This window comes from Tasmannia lanceolata, unplaced genomic scaffold (assembly GCF_043159265.1).
Source record: "Tasmannia lanceolata isolate RefF3 unplaced genomic scaffold, GAP_Taslan_0.1 ptg000016l, whole genome shotgun sequence".
Lineage (NCBI taxonomy): Eukaryota > Viridiplantae > Streptophyta > Magnoliopsida > Canellales > Winteraceae > Tasmannia > Tasmannia lanceolata.
In genome coordinates this window covers 130,640-152,839 of record NW_027518693.1, presented here as the reverse complement: position 1 = coordinate 152,839, position 22,200 = coordinate 130,640, and the positions used below count along the sequence as shown (strand labels likewise).

The window sequence follows — 22,200 nt, the reverse complement described above, 5'->3', positions numbered from 1 at the left end:
GTAAATGTATTTTTGCATTTCTTCGAACCCACAAGTTTGCGGATCCTGAGTATGTTTTAGGGATTTGCTAGGCAATTTTGCAGAAAACCATTTAGCGGCTCACTTTTGCACGAGAGAACAGCCACACAGGTTGGCTTTATAGCAGATTTTGTTCCTATTCATTTAATTAATCAGCTGACTGAGGTGGCTGTTCTCTTGTGCAAAAGTGAGCCCGGAACTGGCTTTCTGCGAAATTGCCCAGCAAATCCCTAATTTTTAAGACCCTGTTACAAGATCTATTTGTTGAAGTATAAATGATTAAATAACACCAACTCCAATGCTTTTAGAGTAATTTATTAATTGTTTCACATGGCATCAGAGCTATTTCACCATGGCAGGTCCTAGGTTTAAAACCCAATAACTCATTGGTGTTAGAAATCCACATGTGTGGCCAACCCAAAAGAGGCGCATGTGCCACACGCATGGCACACCCAAAAAAGTGGGGCCACGCTTTGGTTTGTGGGTGTTTGTTGGGGGCGAGGGTGGGGTGAGTGTTTGAAGTATAAATGATTATATAACACTAACTCTAACAGCTTAAGCTTTTGGAGTAATGGTTGTTTCACACTTCAGTATAAAATTAGTGTCTTTATTAACACTTGGTAAAGGGGAATGAAAGAACAAACCTTAGCATTGAGCTGGAGACGAGAGCTTGCACTTGGAAGGGAGCTGCATGCAAAGGTCAGGATCTATGCCCAAGGCAGGCAAAACCATGGAGTTCTTGTAAGAGCAAAGGCAAGTTAAGTTGGCTGCGGAAAGAGCCGAGCAACAAGCGGCGGATGGGTCGGCGGGGTTCGGACCCGTGACCGATGGCTTGCAAGCCATAAACCCATCTTGGCTTATGTTACATAATATAGGCTCTGCCTTACATTGTACATGCTGAGTTCCCAACACCAATGCTAGAACTATGGCCACTAGGGCAAGCCTTAGGTTCATCTCCATGGCTTGGTTGAGGGTATTTTTTAGTAAGGTGTTTGAGAGTTATTGAACGTGGGTTTTTAAATAGGCCATGCATGAAGGGGTTAGAGGCTTCCCTTCCACAAGTTTGGTGCCCGTGAGTTTACATTGGCAGCATTGTAGGGTGTCACGGGCTTGTAAAGGCCGAGTAAAATGTTGTGGTTGAGGGCATACTCTTTGGTAAGATGTAAGTCAGCTCCTTGTCTTTTGTTGTGGATTAAAGGCTTGTCTGCCTTTTCAAACTCTTTATGGCTTCTAAGTTTATCTATTTGTGTGTGTGTCTGTGTGTGTGTGTGTGTGTGAGAGAGAGAGAGAGAGAGAGAGAGAGAGAGAGTTTTGGGGTCCCACAGGAGTATGTAGGCATAGGGGGGCATGCGTGTGAGATCAAGACAATTGATCTTGTAGACCATATACGAGGCACCTGAATGTATCTTACTAAGAAGAAATAGTTGATCCGGAGGGGACTACACTTAGTGTTGGAAGCTTTTTAATTGATTGGTTTAATAATTTTTATTGGATAAATTAAAAACAAAATTAATGTAATGTTTTTTTAGGGAAATGATGTATGCGCCAAGTGTTTCAATAAACATGCGCTCCACTTGTTTGTCGTATAGTATTTAAAGGGATTTGAGAGGATATTACGGTTCTCAAAAAGCTCTTTAAACCCTTTAAATACTACACGACAAACAAGTGGAGCGCATGTTTATTGAAACACCTTGGCGCAGATATCATTTCCCTTTTTATATCGAACACATGTTTCACTTAGGCTCCGTTGAGCTGCATTCCTTGTGTTAGAATCCCTGAGAAATGACGTGCCTAAAAAGAAAAGAAAAATAATGAAATGAAAAGGGAAATGAAAATAAAAATAGAATCGGTGTTCAGTTGTCGTCGAGAGAAAATAGATTTGGGCAAAAACAGGAACCAACTCCAAAACAGGGAAGGCTTTTCATCTCGATGATCCCCATAATATATCTTGATCTCATGGAAGAATTCTCTCCATTTATACAACTGGAATGGAGTTACATGCAGACCTGTCCCATCCTTCCTCCACCAAAACCTCAAATTCATCATGGGAACAAGATTATAACAATGAGAGGACTCAGAGGAGACTCCGACCTCCAGATCAATCGAATATCACAGGAAGTTGTGGCACCGCCCAAAGGACAGGAAGGACTCAGTGTCACTGGATTCACCCTAGAGGTATCTCAGCTCTCTTGGACCGATGCAATGGAAGAAACCATACCTATCCCATGCAGCCTTAACCCTATCTCTGGAAGATAGAAGTCACCTCAAAAAGCTAACCGTTAAGGGGAGGGTGCCCAAGTCCTTACAAACACATCCATTCACTTTTTCAGGATTTTTGCTTTTGCGGGGAATTCTCCCCATCCACGAGGAAGCAATGTGGACAATCTTGCCCCTCCACGCGAGAGCAACCTGGGAACTATGGGATCTTCTCCAAGGGAATTTATCAATCCTCGAAGGTGTACCGGGGTTATCTAGATCTTCTCCGAGTGATTTCCTCCATCCTCGAGGAAGCAACGTGGAAAATCTTGCCCCTCCATGCGGGAGCAACCTGGGAATTACGGGATCTTCTCCAAGGGAATTTATCAATCCTCGAAGGTGTACCGGGGTTATCTAGATCTTCTCCGAATGATTTCCTCCATCCTCGAGGGCACGCAACAGTTACCGCTACCTGACTCCAATACCACTCATTGGGATCTGGGTAGAACTTACTCTTTAAAGCTAGGCGTTAAAAGGAGGGTTCACTAGTCCTTATAAGCCAATCCACATCCATTTACTTTTTCCGATGTGAGATCTTTGCTTTTGTGTGGAACCCCAATATGGGGTTATTTCCTAGCACGGAGGTTAGGCCAAAGAGCTCCAGGAGTAGCTTCTTGGCCAGAAATGTGAGCTGTACAGGATGCATTCGGTCCTGGTTACCACCCCACCAGAGAGGAGAAGACTTTGATGAGGAAGATCATACAGGACCGAGCTACTGCTAGGAGACAGGGGGGAGGTGGATACTAAGAGGGCTACATGAAAGGACTTGGACGGCCACTATATCATTAGTGGGCATACCTCATCTTATTTCAATGACCTAGTGCCATAAGCTTCACATTGAACGGACACAATATTCAAGATGTGATGCAGAGTAGCGGTAGGAATAGCATGCGGAAAAAGATGGAGAACCACGTTGAAAATGGGGAAAGGGGATTTTTTTATTTTTTTATTTTTTTTGTTTTTTTAAAGGTAGAGGTGATGCAAAAAAAAAGGGGGGTAATTTGGTCGGGTTTTAGGTACACAAAGGAGTGGCTTGGATATAGGACTAAGGGGTGAAATTTTGTTAAGGAGGGGTTAGGCCAATGAAAGGCAGTAAAGGGCTTAGGCTAAAATAGGGAAAATAAGATTTTTTTTTTTGGTTAAGGGGTTTTCGTTTAGGTAAGAAGGTGATTAGTGGTGGCTGTTTTGGACGCCTACAACCAATGAAAAAGGGGATTTTTTGGGCGAAGTTTGAAAGGGTTCTTCTAGCTGAGACCATAGGGGTAATTTGTTCTGGGTAAATCCCATGTAGCCAATAATTTTTCTTAAAGTATTGTAGGGGGGGCACACCTTAGGATGTTCCAAACCGTCCATTTGATGGGCCGCAACATAAATAGGTTGTGGCCCCGAAATCATTTCCATAGATTGATGCCAACCCTCATATCAATATAGTTTTTCATGATATGCATATCCTCTAGATCAGAGGGCTAGGATCATCTTATGAAAATGATTTTTTAGGCACAACAACCTGTTTATGTTGTAGTCCGTCAAATAGACGGTTTGGATCATCCTATGTTGTCACGTACAGTACTTTTTAAAAAACACTGGAGTTTACGGACTCACACCATATAAAACGTTAAAAACTCTTCTCTATCTACTTCAACTCAATTTCAAATTCCTTTCAATTAAGAAAGACAAAAATCAATTTCTTAGAACCCTCCACCGTCCTCAGTCCTCACACTCTTTCCTCACCAGGGCTCTTCAAAACTAATCTCTATCTACTTATTTAAACTCATCTCTAACTCGTCTCACACAATTCAAGACTTATCTCACTACTTATTTAAGAGTCTTTCCGACTCATCTCTATCTCTTTTAATAACTTATTATACTAATTGCCTTCTTAAGGACTTAAACAAATAAAATTCTTCTAAAAAGGAATTTCACACGATTCTAAAGTGAGAAAATTGTCCTAAGTGATTTAATCTTCCTCATGTTGACGGGTTTATCGCAGACCGTCGATTTTTATAGCCGCTCTGACCTCCTGACAATCTGTTGTGTCCAACCATTGATCTGATGGTTTGGAGCGGTCCGATCAACGGGCAGGGGAACTTGAACGGTCCGATCATAGCTTTGATGTTTCTAACTATTGATCTGCACGAACGGGTCGGATGCACCTCCATCAAATGGCACTATTTTTTGTGTAACTATCCTAAATTAAAATCAAAATAAGTTGTGGGTCCACCACCTACATGCAACCACAACAAATTGAAATAACATGAACATGGGGCACAATGAATAACCAATGGTTAGGATAGTTCTCAAATGAAATGGTCCCATCACATTCATTTTTGACGGTTAAGATCTGTGTCACGACACCAAAGAAAAACAAAAACCGTTAGGTTCTCTCTAAATCAAAACCCTCACATTTTATTCCATTTTTCACCCACAATGAAAGTCCCGCAAATTGGTTACATCGTCCCCTTGACGTGCACAACAACACCACTGTCGTCTCTCTCTCTCTCTCTCTCTCTCTCTCTCTCTCTCTCTCTCTCTATTTGAAGAATTTATATAATTCACCTTTTTTAGGCTATTTTGATTAGCTAAAAAAGGAATAGAGAATCTCATATTTGGTTAACCTTTCCATCTTTGCTACAAATCTCCGTAAAAATATCCCAAGATTTCAATGATCCAAGTAGATATCTTATAGACCAAGCTATAAAAAACACATATAAGGTTTTGAACGGTAGAAGTGGGCTTTGGTTTTGAGAGATGGTTTGGGTATTTTTTTGGGTCTTGTTGGTGGTGATTAGTGGTGTTCATGGAGGTAATGTGACTTATGATGGAAGATCACTCATCATCGACGGCGGCAGGAAAATACTATTCTCTGGTTCTATTCATTATACTCGTAGCACTCCTGAGGTAGATCATCAAAACTTATTTCTCTTTCTCTATCAATCTCTTTGTGGGTTCTTTCGTATGTGTTCATATTAATTGATTAATTGAATTTGAGTTTAGAAATAGCCCCCCTTAACGGTTTCTGTGAGAATGGTTCAAAGCGTTAGGATAAATTCACCCACTTTAAAGTTTTTCTTTGCCTTTAAAACTTAACGAATAACGTTAAAGGGGGGGGATTTTATCCGCCAGAGGGGGGCGGGGGATATCATTCCCTTAGAAATAATGGTTTTGGAAGATATATATGTTCTATGGCAATGAGGAAGTTAAATACAATGACAAGCCATATAGTAGATCAGTTTGTATGTAGTAGATGAGTTTTTCTATGGAAGGAGCCATGGATTTGATCTTTGGAAGGCCAGGCACATGAGAGAGAGGGAGAGAGAGCTTAGTTTCGCTGTTTAGGATAGTTCATTCAATAGGGTAGATCTTTTGGTGATTTAGAAAAGGATAGTGATATATTCGCCGAGAGCTTAGTTTTGTTGTTTAGGACAGATCATTCCATAGGTTGAATCTTTTGCTGATTTAGAAAAGGGAAGTGATACATTCGCCCCTTGCTTTTGCTTAGGACAGCCCCCTCCAGTTTAATTATGACTACTCTTTTAAACTAGAGGGGGCTGTCTCAAGTAAAAGAAGGGGCGAATATATCACTACCCTTTATAAAAATAGGTCTACTGATATTTGCATTACTATGTTTTGATAATTGCACAGAACTCATCTTATCTTTTGTATATATTTTCCCCCTTTTTTTACTTGGGACAGCCCAGAAACCAAGATGCCGTTGAATTTCGTTTGTGGAACAAATTATAAAAATAATAAATAAATTGATAACAAAGGCTTAGCTGAGTTGAGTTGAGTTGAGTACTGTTAAAGTATAATATATATATATATATATATTTTTTAATTAATTTGTCGTTAGCGTTACGTTATTTTCAGGGCATAGATTTTCTAACCATGGTACAGGCAAGGGAATAGGCTGGAGTGGCATAATGGCATGCATGTAATTATTTGCAGTATAAGCTGTTATTTTGGTACTTTCAAGACAGGGCTAGAATGATTAAATAATTTTGTAGAAGAATCCCTTAATTTTGTTTTAATAATGGGACTTCTTTCTTTGCTTTTCATACACATTCTTTTAGGATGCTACACTCACAAGAGCCCTAGTAGAAACCGGTTATCAATGCCATTATTAATGCACTTAGGATGGATCCATTGGAGGAGCCCTTGTAGCAAGTTTCTACAAGGGCTCCTGTGAGTTTAGCATCCCTTACACACACACATGGGAAAAATGTTCATGCGTTCGTGTGCAAAAAAACAAGGTAGGGCCATATTCTTGAGGTGATCCAAAGCATTCATTTGAAATGCCCTATCATATATAAGGTGTGTACCAAAAATCAGCTCTATTAGATCATCTCAGGGTGTCCATTTTTTGAAGAAAAAAATGGACAGATACGATATGTCCATAAATCTGACCATTTTTCTCTCAACAAATGGAATGGTTAGGATAATCCTATTGACCTGATTTTTTGTAGACACCCTATCTATAATAAGACCTTTCAAATGACTGCTTTGGATTTTCCCAAAAATGTGGGCCCACCCTTTTTTTGCACTCAAGCACAAGAACAGTTTTCTATATATATATGTGTGTGTGTGTGTGTGTGTGTGAATTTATTTTGCATTTTTAATGTTTTCCAAGGAGAAAATTTCTCACACTAAAAAATGAGGAAAGACTTATTTTATTTACTTGTATATGTGTTGAGAGCCTAGTATTAGCAAGTTCCTATTGGATGAACAAATGGGCCATACTATGAAATGGCGGGACAAACCAATTGTATTGCAGGCCTGCAAGAATACATTACCATATCAAACCAACCTCTTTAACTTAGTGATTGTTTAATCTAGTAATAAATATTTTTGCAGATGTGGCCATCTCTCATAGCTAAAGCCAAGCAAGGAGGACTTGATGTTATCCAAACATACGTGTTTTGGAATGTGCATGAGCCTGTACAAGGCGAGGTCAGTGAGACTTTTTCTTTTATATTTCTTTTTGTTTAAGTTCTCATTGACATAAATAATAGTGACGGTGTTGTATGCAAATTTTCAGTATAACTTCAGAGGAAGGTATGATTTGGTGGGGTTTCTTAAGGAAATTGAAGCTCAAGGCATGTATGCTTGCCTTAGAATTGGTCCCTTCATTGAGAGTGAATGGAGTTATGGGTACTCTCTCTCTCTCTCTCTCTCTCTCTCTCTCTCTCTCTCTCTCTCTCTCTCTCTCTCTCTCTCTCCATATATGTGTGTGCATGCGAAAAAAAAGCATTCTTTATATCTAGCTGCCTAACCTTTGTCGGTAGAGACAAAGATAATCACTCTGAGTAAATTAAGTTATGTAACGAAAACACAAGTATAACGAAACTTACCTAATTTCTTTAATTAAACATACGCTAGCGGTTGCTTCATATAGACTTTCTGACGTTGTCCCCATCACTTTCTCTTATACATTACTATGAAGAAATGCATTCTTTACGTTTATCAACCACAATGACAAATAGTTACTCTGACTACATTAAGTTATGTAACAGAAGCACGGTATCAAACAAGTCAGCAACAAAGTTTATGTCCGACCATCGATAACCAAAAGTCTTCGATCAGCCATAAAGAAAAAATGGTCTTCGATCACTCAATTGTTCTACCAGAAAGATAATTCACTATACAAAGTCATATACAACCAACGGGTTCTCTACAAGTTACTAAGATATATCCCACATGCGACTTTTTTTAAAGAGCTATCATTTTATTATCTATAGTCTTCATCTATTATTAAAATGTGCCTTTTAACATGGACAAGGTATAACAATAAATGTGCCTATTATTTGTGGCAACTTCCTTCACCGTCGCTGCTCCTCGACGATGCTCTGGCAGCAGCGAGAAATCCCTCCCTCCCTCCCTCTCTCTCTTTCTCTCTCTCTTAAAACATGATCATGAAGATGATTGATTTAGTTTGTACCTAAAACGCAAATCCAAATTAAAATACAAATGCATGAGGTATCCAAACGGGCCCTTAGTGTGAGACAAGCCCCAGTGATGGGCATGCCTATGTTTTTATACCTGAAATTTATTTAGGAACCTGGGGCAGCACCTTAAATTTTTTTAATCATAGGCAAAAGATACGAGAGATAATGCTGCCTGGAAAAGTATGACTGTTTCTATCCTGTGTATAGGGATAATTATTCTCTTTTCCCTAGAGAGTGAACTCATTCACCCCACAATTTACTCAACTTTTGGGGCCTGTTTGGATAGCACATAATTTGCAAATAAGAATATTCTAATTAAATCTTACTTTTATACGGAACATTAAGCCCTCTTTGGAAGCAATTAACTCTATCATTTCTAAAACTATTATAGCCATTGTTTGTAAATAATCATATTTAACTTAAACCATTTGCCTATAAGGCTATAAGCAAACAATTTTTGGAGTATCCAAAGTGGTCCTTAAATCGGAATATAATATTTTAATCAGTTCCTTTATTCTTTGATCAAATAACAATTATATCTTTGGTGCAGGGGTTTCCCAATCTGGTTACGAGACATTCCGGGCATCGTCTTCCGATCTGACAATGAACCATTTAAAGTAATATTCCACCACTCGCCATTTATTCAATGTTATAATCATTATCGTCACTAATCGAGGATTAGCACTATTGTTATTGTAAAATAATAGAAAATTATATTAATCTTGGATAATTTACATTAAGCACAATGAGTGTTTTTATAGAACACTCAAATGATAAACATAGCAAGAGAATAAGATAATTATGGAAAGACATTATCCTAATCTAATACACTTTCCTAATCTAACCCAACCAACCAATATAGCCTAATCAAATCAAATCTTCTAATCTCAGAATATTTGATCTTGATTTGATTTCATTCCCTAATAGTTATCTCTAAATCACAGTCACAAATATCTCCAACTTTTTCAAAATATCATGATTTTATGGTAATATTTTGATAAAATAACAAAATCCCAAAATAATTGAGATTTTAAAAAATATAGTGATATTTTTATTTTCATCATTTACTGTGAAAAATATCGTAATATTTTAACGATATTTTTTATTTTTTATTTTTGTTAAATAATATTTTTAAATAAATTTATTTTTGTCATTTTTTCACGGTGTAAACCCAAAAAAAAAAGTATATATCCTGATATTTTCCCTTACCGAGAAATTCTCGAGAATGATATTTGTGACTTAGCTCTAAATTATCATTACAGCTTCAATTGTAATATTTTGTTCAACTCTTGATACAGATTTATATGCAAAAATTTACGACGATGATCGTAAATTTTATGAAGGCAGAGAGTCTCTATGCTTCTCAAGGAGGTCCTATCATACTATCTCAGGTAAATCCAACATAAAACATATAACAAATGCAATCCTACTCCTCACATTTTCGATCTACGGTGCAGATTGAGAACGAATACAAAAATGTCGAGCCGGCTTTTCACAGTAAAGGACCGCCTTATGTTCGATGGGCTGCAAATATGGCCGTCGGGCAACAAACAGGCGTTCCGTGGGTCATGTGCAAACAAGATGATGCTCCTGACCCAGTGGTTAGTCTCTACTTCTTCCATGTAAACTAACAAGGGAAGTGATATATTCGCCTCCTTTTCTTCCTTGGCAACCCTCCTCTAGTCTATTTATGACTAATCTTTCTACACTACAAGAGCGTAGCCCGGCAAAGAAAAGAGGTGAATATATCATTTCCCATTCAAAATGTTTAAAAACTCATCTGATCAATCGTTAACTATCTCGAGTTGACTCGGCTTTTGTAATACTGAGTTATATAAGACTTGGTTAAGTGAATAGAAAACTCGTTTAACCAGACTGATGAGTGGACTCTTATAAACCCCTTGAAGAAAATAAAATTTACATTAATGATAGGGAAATGATATTTCCTCACCCTTTTGTTTATCTTTTTTTGAAATGACTTCATTTTTAAGAAAAATGCAAACAATAGGAGGTGAAAAGGTAGTCAACTTTAGAAAAAGGATAACAAAAGAGAAGCGATATATCCGCCCCTTTTGATCACTAGGAACACCCCCTGTCAGTGTTTGTGGCAATCAGGGGCATTGAATTCTTCCGACATAAGTACAACAGCCCCTCTTTAGTCACTGATGCACGGACAGGCGGTGTTCCTAGTGATCAAAAGGGCGGATATATCATTTCCCAAACAAAAGGAGTGAAAATATAATTTTCCTAATGGGTAAATATTTTTCGACCTTTGGAAACTTATTTTCTACGTAAATATTTTTCAATCAAAAACCAAAATACAAGGGACCCACTGACAAGTCTTGTTCTTTTTCCAGTGAGAATGGTCTCATTTGAACATTTCTTATAGTTAGGAAAGTAAAGATGCATGAACAATAGTTCAATCAACTATAATTCCATTGTAATTCACATTTGCAGATCAACACATGCAATGGATTGAACTGTGGAGAAACTTTTGCTGGGCCCAACTCACGCACCAAGCCATCCTTGTGGACAGAGAATTGGACATCTCAGTATGTTTTCATCAGACTCTTTGCTTCATTTGTTAACCTTGTTTTAAAAAAAATCTGTCTTTGCATATTTATCTTAGATTTAGAGAAACCATTTGTTTTTTGTTTGTTTTTAAGATGGTACTTTCTAGGATTGTTTACCAATTGTCTAGCATTTACATATGCTCTATTTATGTAAGTTGTATGGAAAAAATAAATCAATGAAATATTTGAGAGTTACATAATAAGATTGAAAAACAAACATGAACTTATCTAGGCTTGATGAAGAATAAGATCAAAGTTGGGATAGAGATGACTGAGATCCACTTGTAAACAAGTCAACATTTCAACACTCATCTCACATATTTGAGTATTGAAGCGTAATTGAAGGTTGTTTGATAGTCATTAAAAATATTTTGATTCAATACATAACTAGGTATAAGAAGATAAGTATGGTTCTAAGCCCCATAAGAATAAATCATAATTTTATTTATGGATATGAAAATGATTAAGATGAGCCTTTTGAGTATTATAGATATAGATTGGGAGGCGAATTTTCAAACCGTCGTGAGACTTGATCAAATGTATGTTATAGCCAGGGTTGTTGGGCAATTCAAATAAGGTTCCACTGATGTTTAGTGGGGTTTTGGTCAATTCAAATAAGTTTCTAGTCATGTATCTTAAACTTGTGCCTAGAAAGTGATGGTTATTTCAATGTGCCTTGTCCTAGCATGACAGATTAGATTTTGTCTGAGTCACAAATATCATTCTCATGAATTTCTCAACAAGGGAAAATCTCAGGATACAATAAATTGATTTTATTTTTTCAAGTTTATACCAGGAAAAATAATAAAAAATATTTTTTTAAACAAATATATAATTTAAAAAACATATAAAATAAAAAATATAGTAAAAATATTGTGATGTTATCATGAATTTTTCATGGTAACTGATTAAAACGAAATATTGTTGTATTTTTAAAATCACGAGATTATTTCGGGATTTTGTCATTTTATAAAAATGTCAGGATAAAATTGAGATATTTTAAAAATGTTAGAGATATTTGTGACATTGGATTTCGTGACATCTTGATGGTGCCCTGCTATCACAGCAGAGTGCACGAGTGTTGGAATTTATATCTAGTTCTCGCGGCAAGTGTCTAATCCAAGCAATTTTAACACCAATTGTGGCTATTGCCTGTATTCAACCTCTGCATTTGATTTTACTATTTTTGTTGATTCTTACTTTTTCATGAAACCAAGTTTTCTTCATCATGGTACAAAAACAACTCATTGATCTTCTAGTGTGAGGGTCACTTGTCCAATTTACATATGTATTGTCCTCAATGTTGATATTCCGGATTTTGTCATTTTATAAAAATGTCATAATGAAATTTCAATATTTTGAAAATGGTTAGAGCTATTGTTTGGAAAGGAGGAACCTAACTCTGAGATCGAAGAGAAACTTTAGATCTCCTCTGTATAGGGTTTTTTTTTGCTCAAAAGTTATTGAATCAGAGCAGCAATTCCAAGCCTACATAATCTTTTGCTATGAAAGTATGAAACAATGTCCAATGGTTTTTTTTTTTGTCACTGTTGCTGCACAAATTTTTCCTGGGGCTTCATTTAATGTAGAGCTACAAGCCTCTGTTTGGTACACATCGAGAAGCCTCTTTCAAATTCCAAACTTGAAAGGAATCAGAAATTTCTTTGAATTGTTTTTGAGAGTTCCTTTCCCCTTGATCGGTACACATCATAAAAGCCCATAAATTACTTAGTGAAAATACCCCTACTCATATGAATATCTTAATTAGAAATAACTTATGGTTAAGGTCTAGAGCTAAGGAATCATGTGTTTCTCCCATTTACACTGTCAAACACCACCTTTTATGAGAAACCCATTTTTTAAAAAAAAGGTCTAGAGCTAAGGAAAAATATAAATGCAATGTCTAACATTACTCATGAGCTACTTTGGTTGAGGTCTGTTGAAAAAGATTGAAGAGGAAGGATCACTTTTGAGGGATTTTATTGTTTTAGTTTTTTTCTTAGATACAGAATCGGTAATCAAAATAAATATCAAGAAACAGAATTAGAATCATTGCCAAACGCACCCTATGTACATAGCATTTCCATTTCAAAGTTGCCAAAGCACATATTTAAATGTTTGATTCATCTTATGCTCCAAAACACAACTAACATTTAATTCTTTTTCCTTGGAGATATCAAGTATATGGTGGAGAACCATATCTAAGGTCTGCTGAGGACATTGCCTTTTCAGTTGCGCTTTTTGTTGCAAAAAACGGAAGCTTTGTAAATTATTACATGGTATGTTTTTTTTACCTTCAGATTCAATGTTTTGAAGAAAATAGAACTCAATCTTACACCATAAGAAATATTCTCATTGGGGCTCAAATCCGCCACTAATTTACAAAAAAAAAAAAAAAAAAATTGTCGATATCTTGTCAGCGACCATTATATTACCGTCGCTATAAAAGGCATCACTAATTATAATAATCCCCATCATTCTTTTATAAGCGAAATCGTATTTTTCTTGTAGTGTTGTGTTGGCTGTACTTGAAACATGATATTAGCACAAGTTAATTGCATTTAGCATTTTGTTATGTTGTTATAACAGTATCATGGAGGAACAAATTTTGGAAGGTCCGCCTCTTCATATGTAACAACAAGTTACTATGATCAAGCTCCTCTTGATGAGTATGGTAGGTTGACTTGAAATTACAACTTGGTCTGATCTTCTATTCTATTGTACACTGGTCTGTTAATTAGATCCTAGCATTTTAGGCCCATGCTATGCAAGGGTGTAAAATAACAGGCCCCACCTCATCAAAACATGAGGTGTAAAATGGCAGCCCCCACCCTATGTATAGGCTTGGGTGGAGATTGTGGGATCCACTCCATCAAAGCAAGAGTTAAAATGATAGGCCCAACCCGTATGGGTATGCTTCCCAGTGACGCGAGTTCGAATCCCCTCAGGCTCACTCGATGCACGTGGTTTACAGGTGATTCCGCGCATCCGTAGGGAATAATCCCGCCTAAAAATTGGGGTGGGGATAGCCTATGTCATAAAAAAGTTGATGGCCCGACTCGATTCATGGATTTGAGTGGAGTTGCTGGGACCCACTCTATCAAAATATTGTGTAAAATGGTGGCCCCACCATATGCATGGGTTTGGTTAGAGATGGAGGGCCATATATGTCAAAACATGATGTGTAAAATGGTGGGTCCATACCGATGCTATGCATGGGTGTAAAATGGTGGGCCTCGCCTTATCAAAGTATGTGAAATGATATGTTCACCAACCCCTTTTACTTGGGACAGCCCCCTGGTGTAAATGAGTAGTCATAAATACACCAGGGGCAGTCCCAGGCAAAAAAAAAAAAGGGGCGGATGTAAAAGTGGTGGGTCCCACTATATGCATGGGCTTGGTTAGAAATGGTAGGTCCTATATATCAAAACATGATGTGTAAAATTGTGGGTCCCACTGATGCATGAGAGTAAAATGATGTGCCTCCATCAAAACATGTGTTGTAAAATACTAGGCCCCGCCCCTCCTATGCATGAGGTGCAAAAAATCTACCATAGAAAAAATTCCTCTAACATTTTCTATGGGAAAAAAGGTTTTCCAATAAAAAAAATCGAAAAGAAAACGAATGAGAATGGAAAGAATATATGATAGATGATTTAAACTCATTTAATCTATTACATATAGGTATGATCAGGCAACCTAAATGGGGTCATCTCAAGGAATTACATGCTGCGATAAAATTGGGCTCAGAGACGTTACTCTGGGGAGCTCCAAGTAATTTTTCCTTAGGCCAACTACAAGAGGTAAGAGTAGAAATGTACCTTCATGATATATGCTACCTCTCCTTTCTTATATCCACATAATTACTTTTTTAAGTTCTTATTTGTGGATGAATAATAAACTATATCAAATATATTCAACACAGGCACATGTATTTCGAAGGCAACCAGGAGAATGCGTAGCCTTCCTTTCAAATAGTGATAGTAGAAACAGTGCTACTGTCACTTTTCTAAATTTATCATATGAATTGCCTCCAAGGTCAATCAGTATACTACCAGATTGCAAGAGTGTAATCTTTAATACTGCAAAGGTGAGCTCCAATACTGTTCTTTTTATATATAGTACCAGATATTGCCTATTATCCAGGAATATAAAGTTTCTATAAGACTTATTTCTTATCATAATGGTTTTAAATTTCTTTCGAACTGGTACAAAATGATAGAAATGTTTCAGTTACTGTATCGTATCAGACCAGAAATGTTTTAAAACCAAAAATGTGGATTTGGAAACAAAATAAAAAGAAATGTAGTGTAATAGTAGTATAATGTATCAATATGTGCTATATAATTATACATTTTTTTTGGGAAGGGAGTGGGGGGTGCACAGAATTCCTTTGCCTGCATTGGTCATTGGGCTAGGGACTAAGGATGACAAAGGGATTTTGCAAGTCATTGGGGGCCGTGGCCACCCCAACGCTATATGTGCCTCCGCGCCTGACCATCGCATAAGACATTTTGCGGACTGGCTGTTGCATGACATAGCAGCCACGTAGGCTCACTTTTTTGTCTTATTCATTTAAGTCATCTGAGGTGGCTGCACTCTCATGCAACGGCCGGTCCATGAAATGCCTTTTGAGATGTCCCTAGCAAATCTCAAATATTTATATGAATTACATGTGGAATTTGTTATGCACTACATTATCAGACATGTGCGACAGTTCAAGTCACTAGGTGTTCAATATTTTTAAACTATTATTATTGGTTGTCTTACTTATGTAATGGTCTCTAAGTGTGTATTTGTGCTTATTTCAGCATTACCTAAAGTGTCGTCTTAAAATTCTATGATTTGCATATGTCTCCTTATGTTTCTGTAATTTTACCGGATTTTCACCGAAACTAAAACTAAAATGCTTCTATTTCCGTGGTGACCGGATTGAAACTGAAATTTAAAACCTTGCTTATCATCAATGTCACAATGTGATATTTGCACAATCACATTGTGACTATTGTTACGGTTTTACTATATTGCCATTTACTCGCTCATTTGGATATATTAATTATTAGAAGACACCGTACAATTTAATGTGACTCTTTAACTCTAATAAATCAAGTCACTGAAAACAACATAAATATTGCCATCCTAGTAATTTAATTTCTAAATTGAATTTTCACAGGTAAGTAGAAAGTATACTCCGAGATCGATGATGTCAAGGCAAATGTTCAATCTCAGTGAAAGATGGCTAAATTTCATGGATGGCATTCCCAAGTTTGGGAAAACTACTATAAAAGCAAATACGCTATTAGACCAAATAAATATAACAAAAGATGTATCAGATTATCTTTGGTATATTTCCAGGTATATACACAATAGTGAGAAAATATTTTTTTACTGTTGATACCATAAAATTCTCAAGATTTTTGCAGGTATATTGAGTAGCATTTCTTTTTTGCAGAATTTATAATGCATAAACATTTAATATATAATAAAATGGTCTTTTAATATACTCAAAATGCAGCTATAATCATACACCAACTGATGTTCAACCTATACTTCATGTGGAAACTCGAGCGCATGTCATTCTTGCTTTCATTAACAATAAGTTTGTAGGTAAGCTTCTCCAATTCTTACTTTACAACATTAAAACATTGCTTCTAATTGGGATTTAAAGTTTACACGTAGGCCATGTTTGGCAACCAAGAAAAAAAAAAATTTCTTGAGGGAGAGTGGGAGAGGGTTAGAATTGAGAGTGGATTACTTATGCCCTCACAATCGTCTATCTCCCACCCTGGCTGCCCCTCTCCCACCACTTGATAAAATAAAATATTCCATGGAAAGAATTTTCATGGCTGCCGAACATGGCGTTAGTATCTCGTATAACTATAAAAATTTTCATTTATGTTTTTGATATGATACACTTAGAGTAAACAACAGAGTGTATAGTATATAGTTCCTTTTATTTAGCATAAGGCAATGTTTTGATTCTTACTCTAGTCTATCATACCGAGATACTTGTTTATTGGTACCATGTCCATTATGATACATCATCGATACCTGTACCAAATGCAATATGAAAACTTTTATGTGTCAAATTAACCATCACCCAAGATTGATTGTGTTCCGCATTTGCAAATTAATCTTTCAGTATGTGTTTGGTAGATGAAAATAATAAATATATTTGCTATTCCTTTGCAATTTAATACTTATATAATCTTTCACATGATATGTAATAGTCACATTGTGTATCCACATCCTATATTTTGTGGCTATGTATCTATTGTAGGATACATTGTAGGGTTAGGATCTTTACCTAAAGTCATGATGTCCTTGGATTTTAATTGTCGTAAGCATAATACGTTGCTTTGATGTTGATACGCTTTATGCTTACCCGTTAGAGCGTCACCTTTGGTTTTTTGATCTCCGTGGGAGTGTTTCTTATGGCAAAAGAACAATGGCCATTGCTTTGAGGCTGTATATGTTGTCTCCTTACCCCTCGGAGTGTCACCTTTGGTTTTTCAATCTCCGTCGGAGTGTTCCTTATGGCAAGAGAACAATGGGCACTCTACCTCTCTTCTCTCGTTTAGAGGTGAGGACCAAGCCCATAGTGGAGGGATTTAAAGAGAGATCACATACATGTCAGTTATCTCTTTGAATTTTGCTAACCAACACCGATTTACTTTGGCATCCCTTCAAGAGCATTACTAATTGGATAGACCCACATTTAAGAAATGGTAAGATGATGCCACAGCAAGAACATGTACGGGCGTGGCTCTTTGGCTTAAAGTCATGGATATGCTCCCCATTGACGAGAGTTTGTATCCCCTGGGCTTACCCGATGGGTTTGGTTTACGGGTGATTGCATGCATCCATAGGGAATAGTTCCCTAGTCCAACCTAAAAATTGGGGTGGGGATACCCTATGTCATCAAAAAAGAATAAAAAAGAAAAAGAAAAAGATGATGCCATAACGATTACAGGAAACATAACATTAATCTGTATCTGTATCTTGGTATCTTAGATCTCAAAGCATATAAAGTACTTAATGAATTAACCATTGTTAAGCATATATATATTGCAACTTCATCCCTGTGATTATTTTTATTTTCAGGAAGTGCACATGGAAGTCATGGACTTCCAAGCTTTACTTTTGAGAGCCCCATTTCATTGAACGCTGGAGAAAACAACATTTCCTTGTTGAGTGTATCAGTTGGTTTACCGGTACTAATTTTATATCATGTTACTGTTTCCTTCATTGCTTCATAAAAAAAATTGTGATTGATGTACCTAATTTGTTTTTTGTTAATTAATTTTATGGTATGCAAGGATTCTGGAGCTTATCTTGAGCGTAGAGTTTTGGGATTACGTGAAGTGACGATTCAAGGCACAACACATGGTTCTCAAGATTTAACTCATTATTCATGGGGCTATCAGGTTTCCCCTTTTACCTATCATAATGTTTCTGCATTTTAATTCTCTCTCTCTCTCTCTCTCTCTCTCTCTCTCTCTCTCTCTCTCTCTCCCTCTCTCTGCATTTGTATAAAGATAAATTCAAATAAATGTAGGTTGGTTTGTTGGGGGAGGAGCTCCAAATATATACAGACCAAGGATCAAGGCTAGTGGAATGGAAAAGTACTGATGCGGGATCTACTCATCAACCCCTTATGTGGTATAAGGTAATATTTAGGTGTTAAACCCAATATAGCTTTAACCAGAAACACATATATGATTTTATTATGAATATTCATAAGCCAATGGTTTGTCTGCAGAAGCTAAGTTTTTCTCCCAAGGTGATGAAAGCATCTTCTTTTTTAATCGGTGTTGAAACACTGTAGAAATTAAGGACTAGTTTAGCTTAATCATTCTAAACTTTGGGGTCATCTATATTGTTCTTAGAATAATCAAAGTCACTCTAAATTGATTTCTTTATTTTTCAGACAACTTTCGATGCACCCCTGGGGGATGATCCAGTCACTTTGAACCTAGGAAGTATGGGTAAAGGCGAAGCTTGGATCAATGGGCATAGCATCGGTCGCTATTGGGTTTCGTTTCACACCGCAAAAGGAACCCCTTCACAGACATTGTAAGTAACTTATAACTTAAGAAGGTTAAATTACAGTTCGAAACACCCTTATTACAGAATTTAGGGGTTAATTAGTTACTATACTCCATTATTTATACATGAATCATCTTTCTATCTAATATATACACATTAATTAAGATAGATATATAGATAGATAATGTTAGAAGATATCAGATCAGATCTATAATGATCTGACTGTTGGATTGTTAGGATGGTAGGTTAGACAACTTAACAGTTAGTTTTTAGTTATTTTTTCTTATGTATTTTGAATTTTAAATATAGATAGTTTAGGTAGCTTAGTACAGGTTTTTTCAATATTTCATGTAAAGCACTTGAAAAAAGTCTGTGAATACAATGCAAGGGCACCTACGATTGTGTCTGGTTCTTCTTCGTATTTTTCTTTTAATTTCAAAATCTTTTATAGAGTTAGAGGGAAAATCCCATCTAGGGAAATGCTAGTGTCCATCGCAAAAGGCATTTCGCAGATGTTCTGTTGCATGTCAGACCAGCCACATAGTTAATGAAGACAAAATCTGTTGAAAAGTGATCCTGTGTGGCTGGTCTGATATGCGACAGACCATCTGCAAAATGCCTTTTGTGATGGACGCTAGCAAATCCCATCTATCTAATATAAAAACTTAAATTAAGATAGGTTTATAGATAGATAGTGTTGGAAAAAACTGAATGAAACATTGAGTTTCTCCAAGAGAGTGTACAAAATTCTTACACTCCAGAATCAATTCTCCAATAACGGTTTGTACCCAGAAAGATACTCCAAATTCCAAAAAAGAGAGACAGTGATTATCAAATACTAACTCATTCAATATATAAAAAAAAAAATAGATAAAGTGAATGGTAGAAAATAAAGCCTTGGAGAAGAGAAAATAGGATGCTATTACATGAAGATTATAAAAAATACCCTGTTATCTATACAAAAACTCAGTTTTCCTTACGATAAGATTTACAGTTAGACTTACAAAATTTCAAACATTGATGCAAAGAAGAGACACAAGAATAGATGCTAGATAACATGCCAAAATGGGTGTTTTTCTTGTCGTGTTAGATATTAAAAGCTATCACAATACTCAGAACCCTACCAACATCCATTCCCAAAATTGGTGAATGAAGTGAGGAGTGCCATTATCAAACAAGGGAGCGCAGATAGCCAGATATAGAGAGATTAAATAGATATGCTGAATTACTCTTAATGGGTTTGTTTCTTTTGTGCAGATATCATGTTCCTCGCTACTTTCTCGCTCCTTCAGGAAACCTCTTGGTTCTATTTGAGGAAATTGGAGGGGACCCACGTCAGATTTCATTAGATACCATCTCCACAACTGGAGTGTGAAAATTATGCTATGGGAAGCTGTCATTCAACTAAATCCATAGCAGTTGCAGAGGTGAGTTTTATTCATGGTGTGAAACAAAAATATCTCATTATAATTTTAGGCTACTGATACTGTCATACTGGTACTGGAACTTCCATGTTTTAATAATTGCACTAACTTACACTGTCTTTCATTGCTAACCACCTTCCAAAGGTTGTTACAATTCCCAAAAATGTCTCAAAAGCCAATTAAAAGACATGGTGAGTTAGTGTAATCATTAAAACATGGCAGTGCCAATATCAGTAGCCTAATTTTAAACTGGAAAATGATAAAGACACCCCCTGGCCCAACATGCATGTAACACACCCGATTAACATTCTTATTCCGTTAATCTGGTGGGCCACTACAAGTATGGCCCATTCCACTGGTCCCTAATTCATTGATCATATCTGCATCAAAGAGGCACTATTTTTGGGGTTTTCAAAATCCCTAATTCCAACCATCCTTGATCAAGATGTGATCAAACGGTTAGGATTATCTGATCCTAGTGGGACCGGTGGAGATGGATCGATTCTTGGTGGCCCACCGGCAATATCGTGTGTCTTGGGTCACATCATTCCTCATAGAAGAACCCCACCTTAAATAAAAGGAATTACGAAGTCCACATATCTCCGGCAACGGATGATCCTAACCCTCCAATTTATATAGATTTTTGGACTTTATAATACATGATTGAAAATTCCTGGATTTTACAGGCTAAAACCTAGATTTTATAAACTAAAACTAGGATTGCACATTTTCAGGGTTGTAGAATGCAAGTTTTACATTCTTTGGTTGCGAAAAGAAAAGATTTCTTGGAAAGGACACTTCACCAAAATAGTTCCAAATATCTCCTTACCAAGAATGAAACCTTGCTTCTGTTTTGCACATGTAGATGGCTATTGGTGGGAGATTATATTTATATAATAAGGCAAATGATACATGAACTCGTTGGTTTTTTTATAATGACACCCTCGCTTTACTAAACACTTTCTCATTGGCCCTTGATAGTTTTTTGGGGATTATAGATCCTTAATTGCTAGTTTGATAAGTGTTAAATGGCAATAGCCGTGCAAAGGGTGTGCAACCCAAAATAAGGCAAGCCATGAAAATCATATCCATAAGATATGATCGTATTATAGATAAATCAATAGATTAGTGAGTTAGGGTCATCTTATGGATATGATTTTCGGGGCATGAACTATTTACGTTGGGACCCAACAAATGAACGGTTTGGATCATTGAATAATTTGGGCCCCGGTTCAATTTTTTTTTAAAACCCACCACTATCCAATCAAATGTGCCTTAGGGATGCATTGTGATCTGCAATTGACCATGTTTATAGGTGGACCCACAAAAAAATAACTAACCAATTAATGAATTACATTTGCCTTCTTTCTCCTAAGAATATAAGTTTATTTTCATTGAACTAACAGTGTAAGATTTTTCATCAGGCGTGTCTTGGAAAGAACAGCTTTTCCATCTCATTGTAAACTTCAGAATTTGGAGGAGATCCCTGTCCTGGTGCATCAAAAGCTCTATTGATCGATGCAACAATTAGAGATTAATTTACAAACATTTCTTTCTATCTTTTACCCAAAAGGGACATTCAATAGGAAATAGTGTCAGATTTCTATTCATTTTATGTTTGTAGCATTAGATTTTTTGGGCCACAGAGTAAATAGGCTATACACCGTAGATAATTTCCTTAGGAACATCCTTTGGAAATATTCTACAGAGTACAACCTACCCCACAAATGAACGGTTTGATAATCCTCACTGTACTTTTCAAAAAATATTGGACTTCACGTGTATACGTCATATAAACCACATAAAGGCCTGATAAAGGAAGAGGAATGGATTAGAGAAAAGTGCATAGGGAAGGGCAAAACATCAACAGCCATGAAAATTGATTTTGTGGCTACTATGGAAGGAAAGAAATTCAGAGTGTCAAAGCATAAGAGAATG

The 22,200-nt window shown here is 36.6% G+C and overlaps 2 protein-coding genes across 2 annotated transcripts; one reads left to right on the top strand and one right to left on the bottom strand.

Moving 5' to 3' along the window:
* Positions 1–663: 663 nt before the first annotated feature.
* LOC143848834 (putative lipid-transfer protein DIR1) lies at positions 664–978 on the bottom strand. Its single transcript, XM_077357897.1, has one exon. The coding sequence runs from the start codon at positions 976–978 to the stop codon at positions 664–666; it is 315 nt and encodes a 104-aa protein (XP_077214012.1).
* A 3,850-nt stretch (positions 979–4,828) lies between these two features.
* On the top strand, positions 4,829–21,877 carry LOC143848367 (beta-galactosidase 6-like). The gene is made up of 19 exons (XM_077357294.1): positions 4,829–5,172; positions 7,126–7,221; positions 7,310–7,422; positions 8,767–8,833; positions 9,515–9,607; positions 9,674–9,817; positions 10,674–10,768; positions 12,963–13,068; positions 13,379–13,463; positions 14,474–14,592; positions 14,715–14,879; positions 15,963–16,144; positions 16,305–16,396; positions 17,894–18,003; positions 18,109–18,216; positions 18,348–18,458; positions 18,720–18,865; positions 20,096–20,265; positions 21,687–21,877. Exons 1-18 carry the CDS (start codon positions 5,023–5,025, stop codon positions 20,211–20,213), a joined length of 2,100 nt encoding a protein of 699 aa, XP_077213409.1. The 5' UTR covers positions 4,829–5,022; the 3' UTR covers positions 20,214–20,265; positions 21,687–21,877.
* Positions 21,878–22,200: the final 323 nt, after the last annotated feature.

Excerpts from the sequence above, each read along its gene's own strand:
- LOC143848834 (XM_077357897.1), bottom strand. The coding sequence starts at position 978 with ATGGAGATGAACCTAAGGCTTGCCCTAGTGGCCATAGTTCTAGCATTG.
- LOC143848367 (XM_077357294.1), top strand. The coding sequence starts at position 5,023 with ATGGTTTGGGTATTTTTTTGGGTCTTGTTGGTGGTGATTAGTGGTGTT. Across the intron at positions 7,423-8,766 it reads GAGAGTGAATGGAGTTATGG|GGGTTTCCCAATCTGGTTAC; the intron begins GTACTCTCTCTC and ends TCTTTGGTGCAG. Across the intron at positions 16,397-17,893 it reads CATTAACAATAAGTTTGTAG|GAAGTGCACATGGAAGTCAT; the intron begins GTAAGCTTCTCC and ends TTTTATTTTCAG.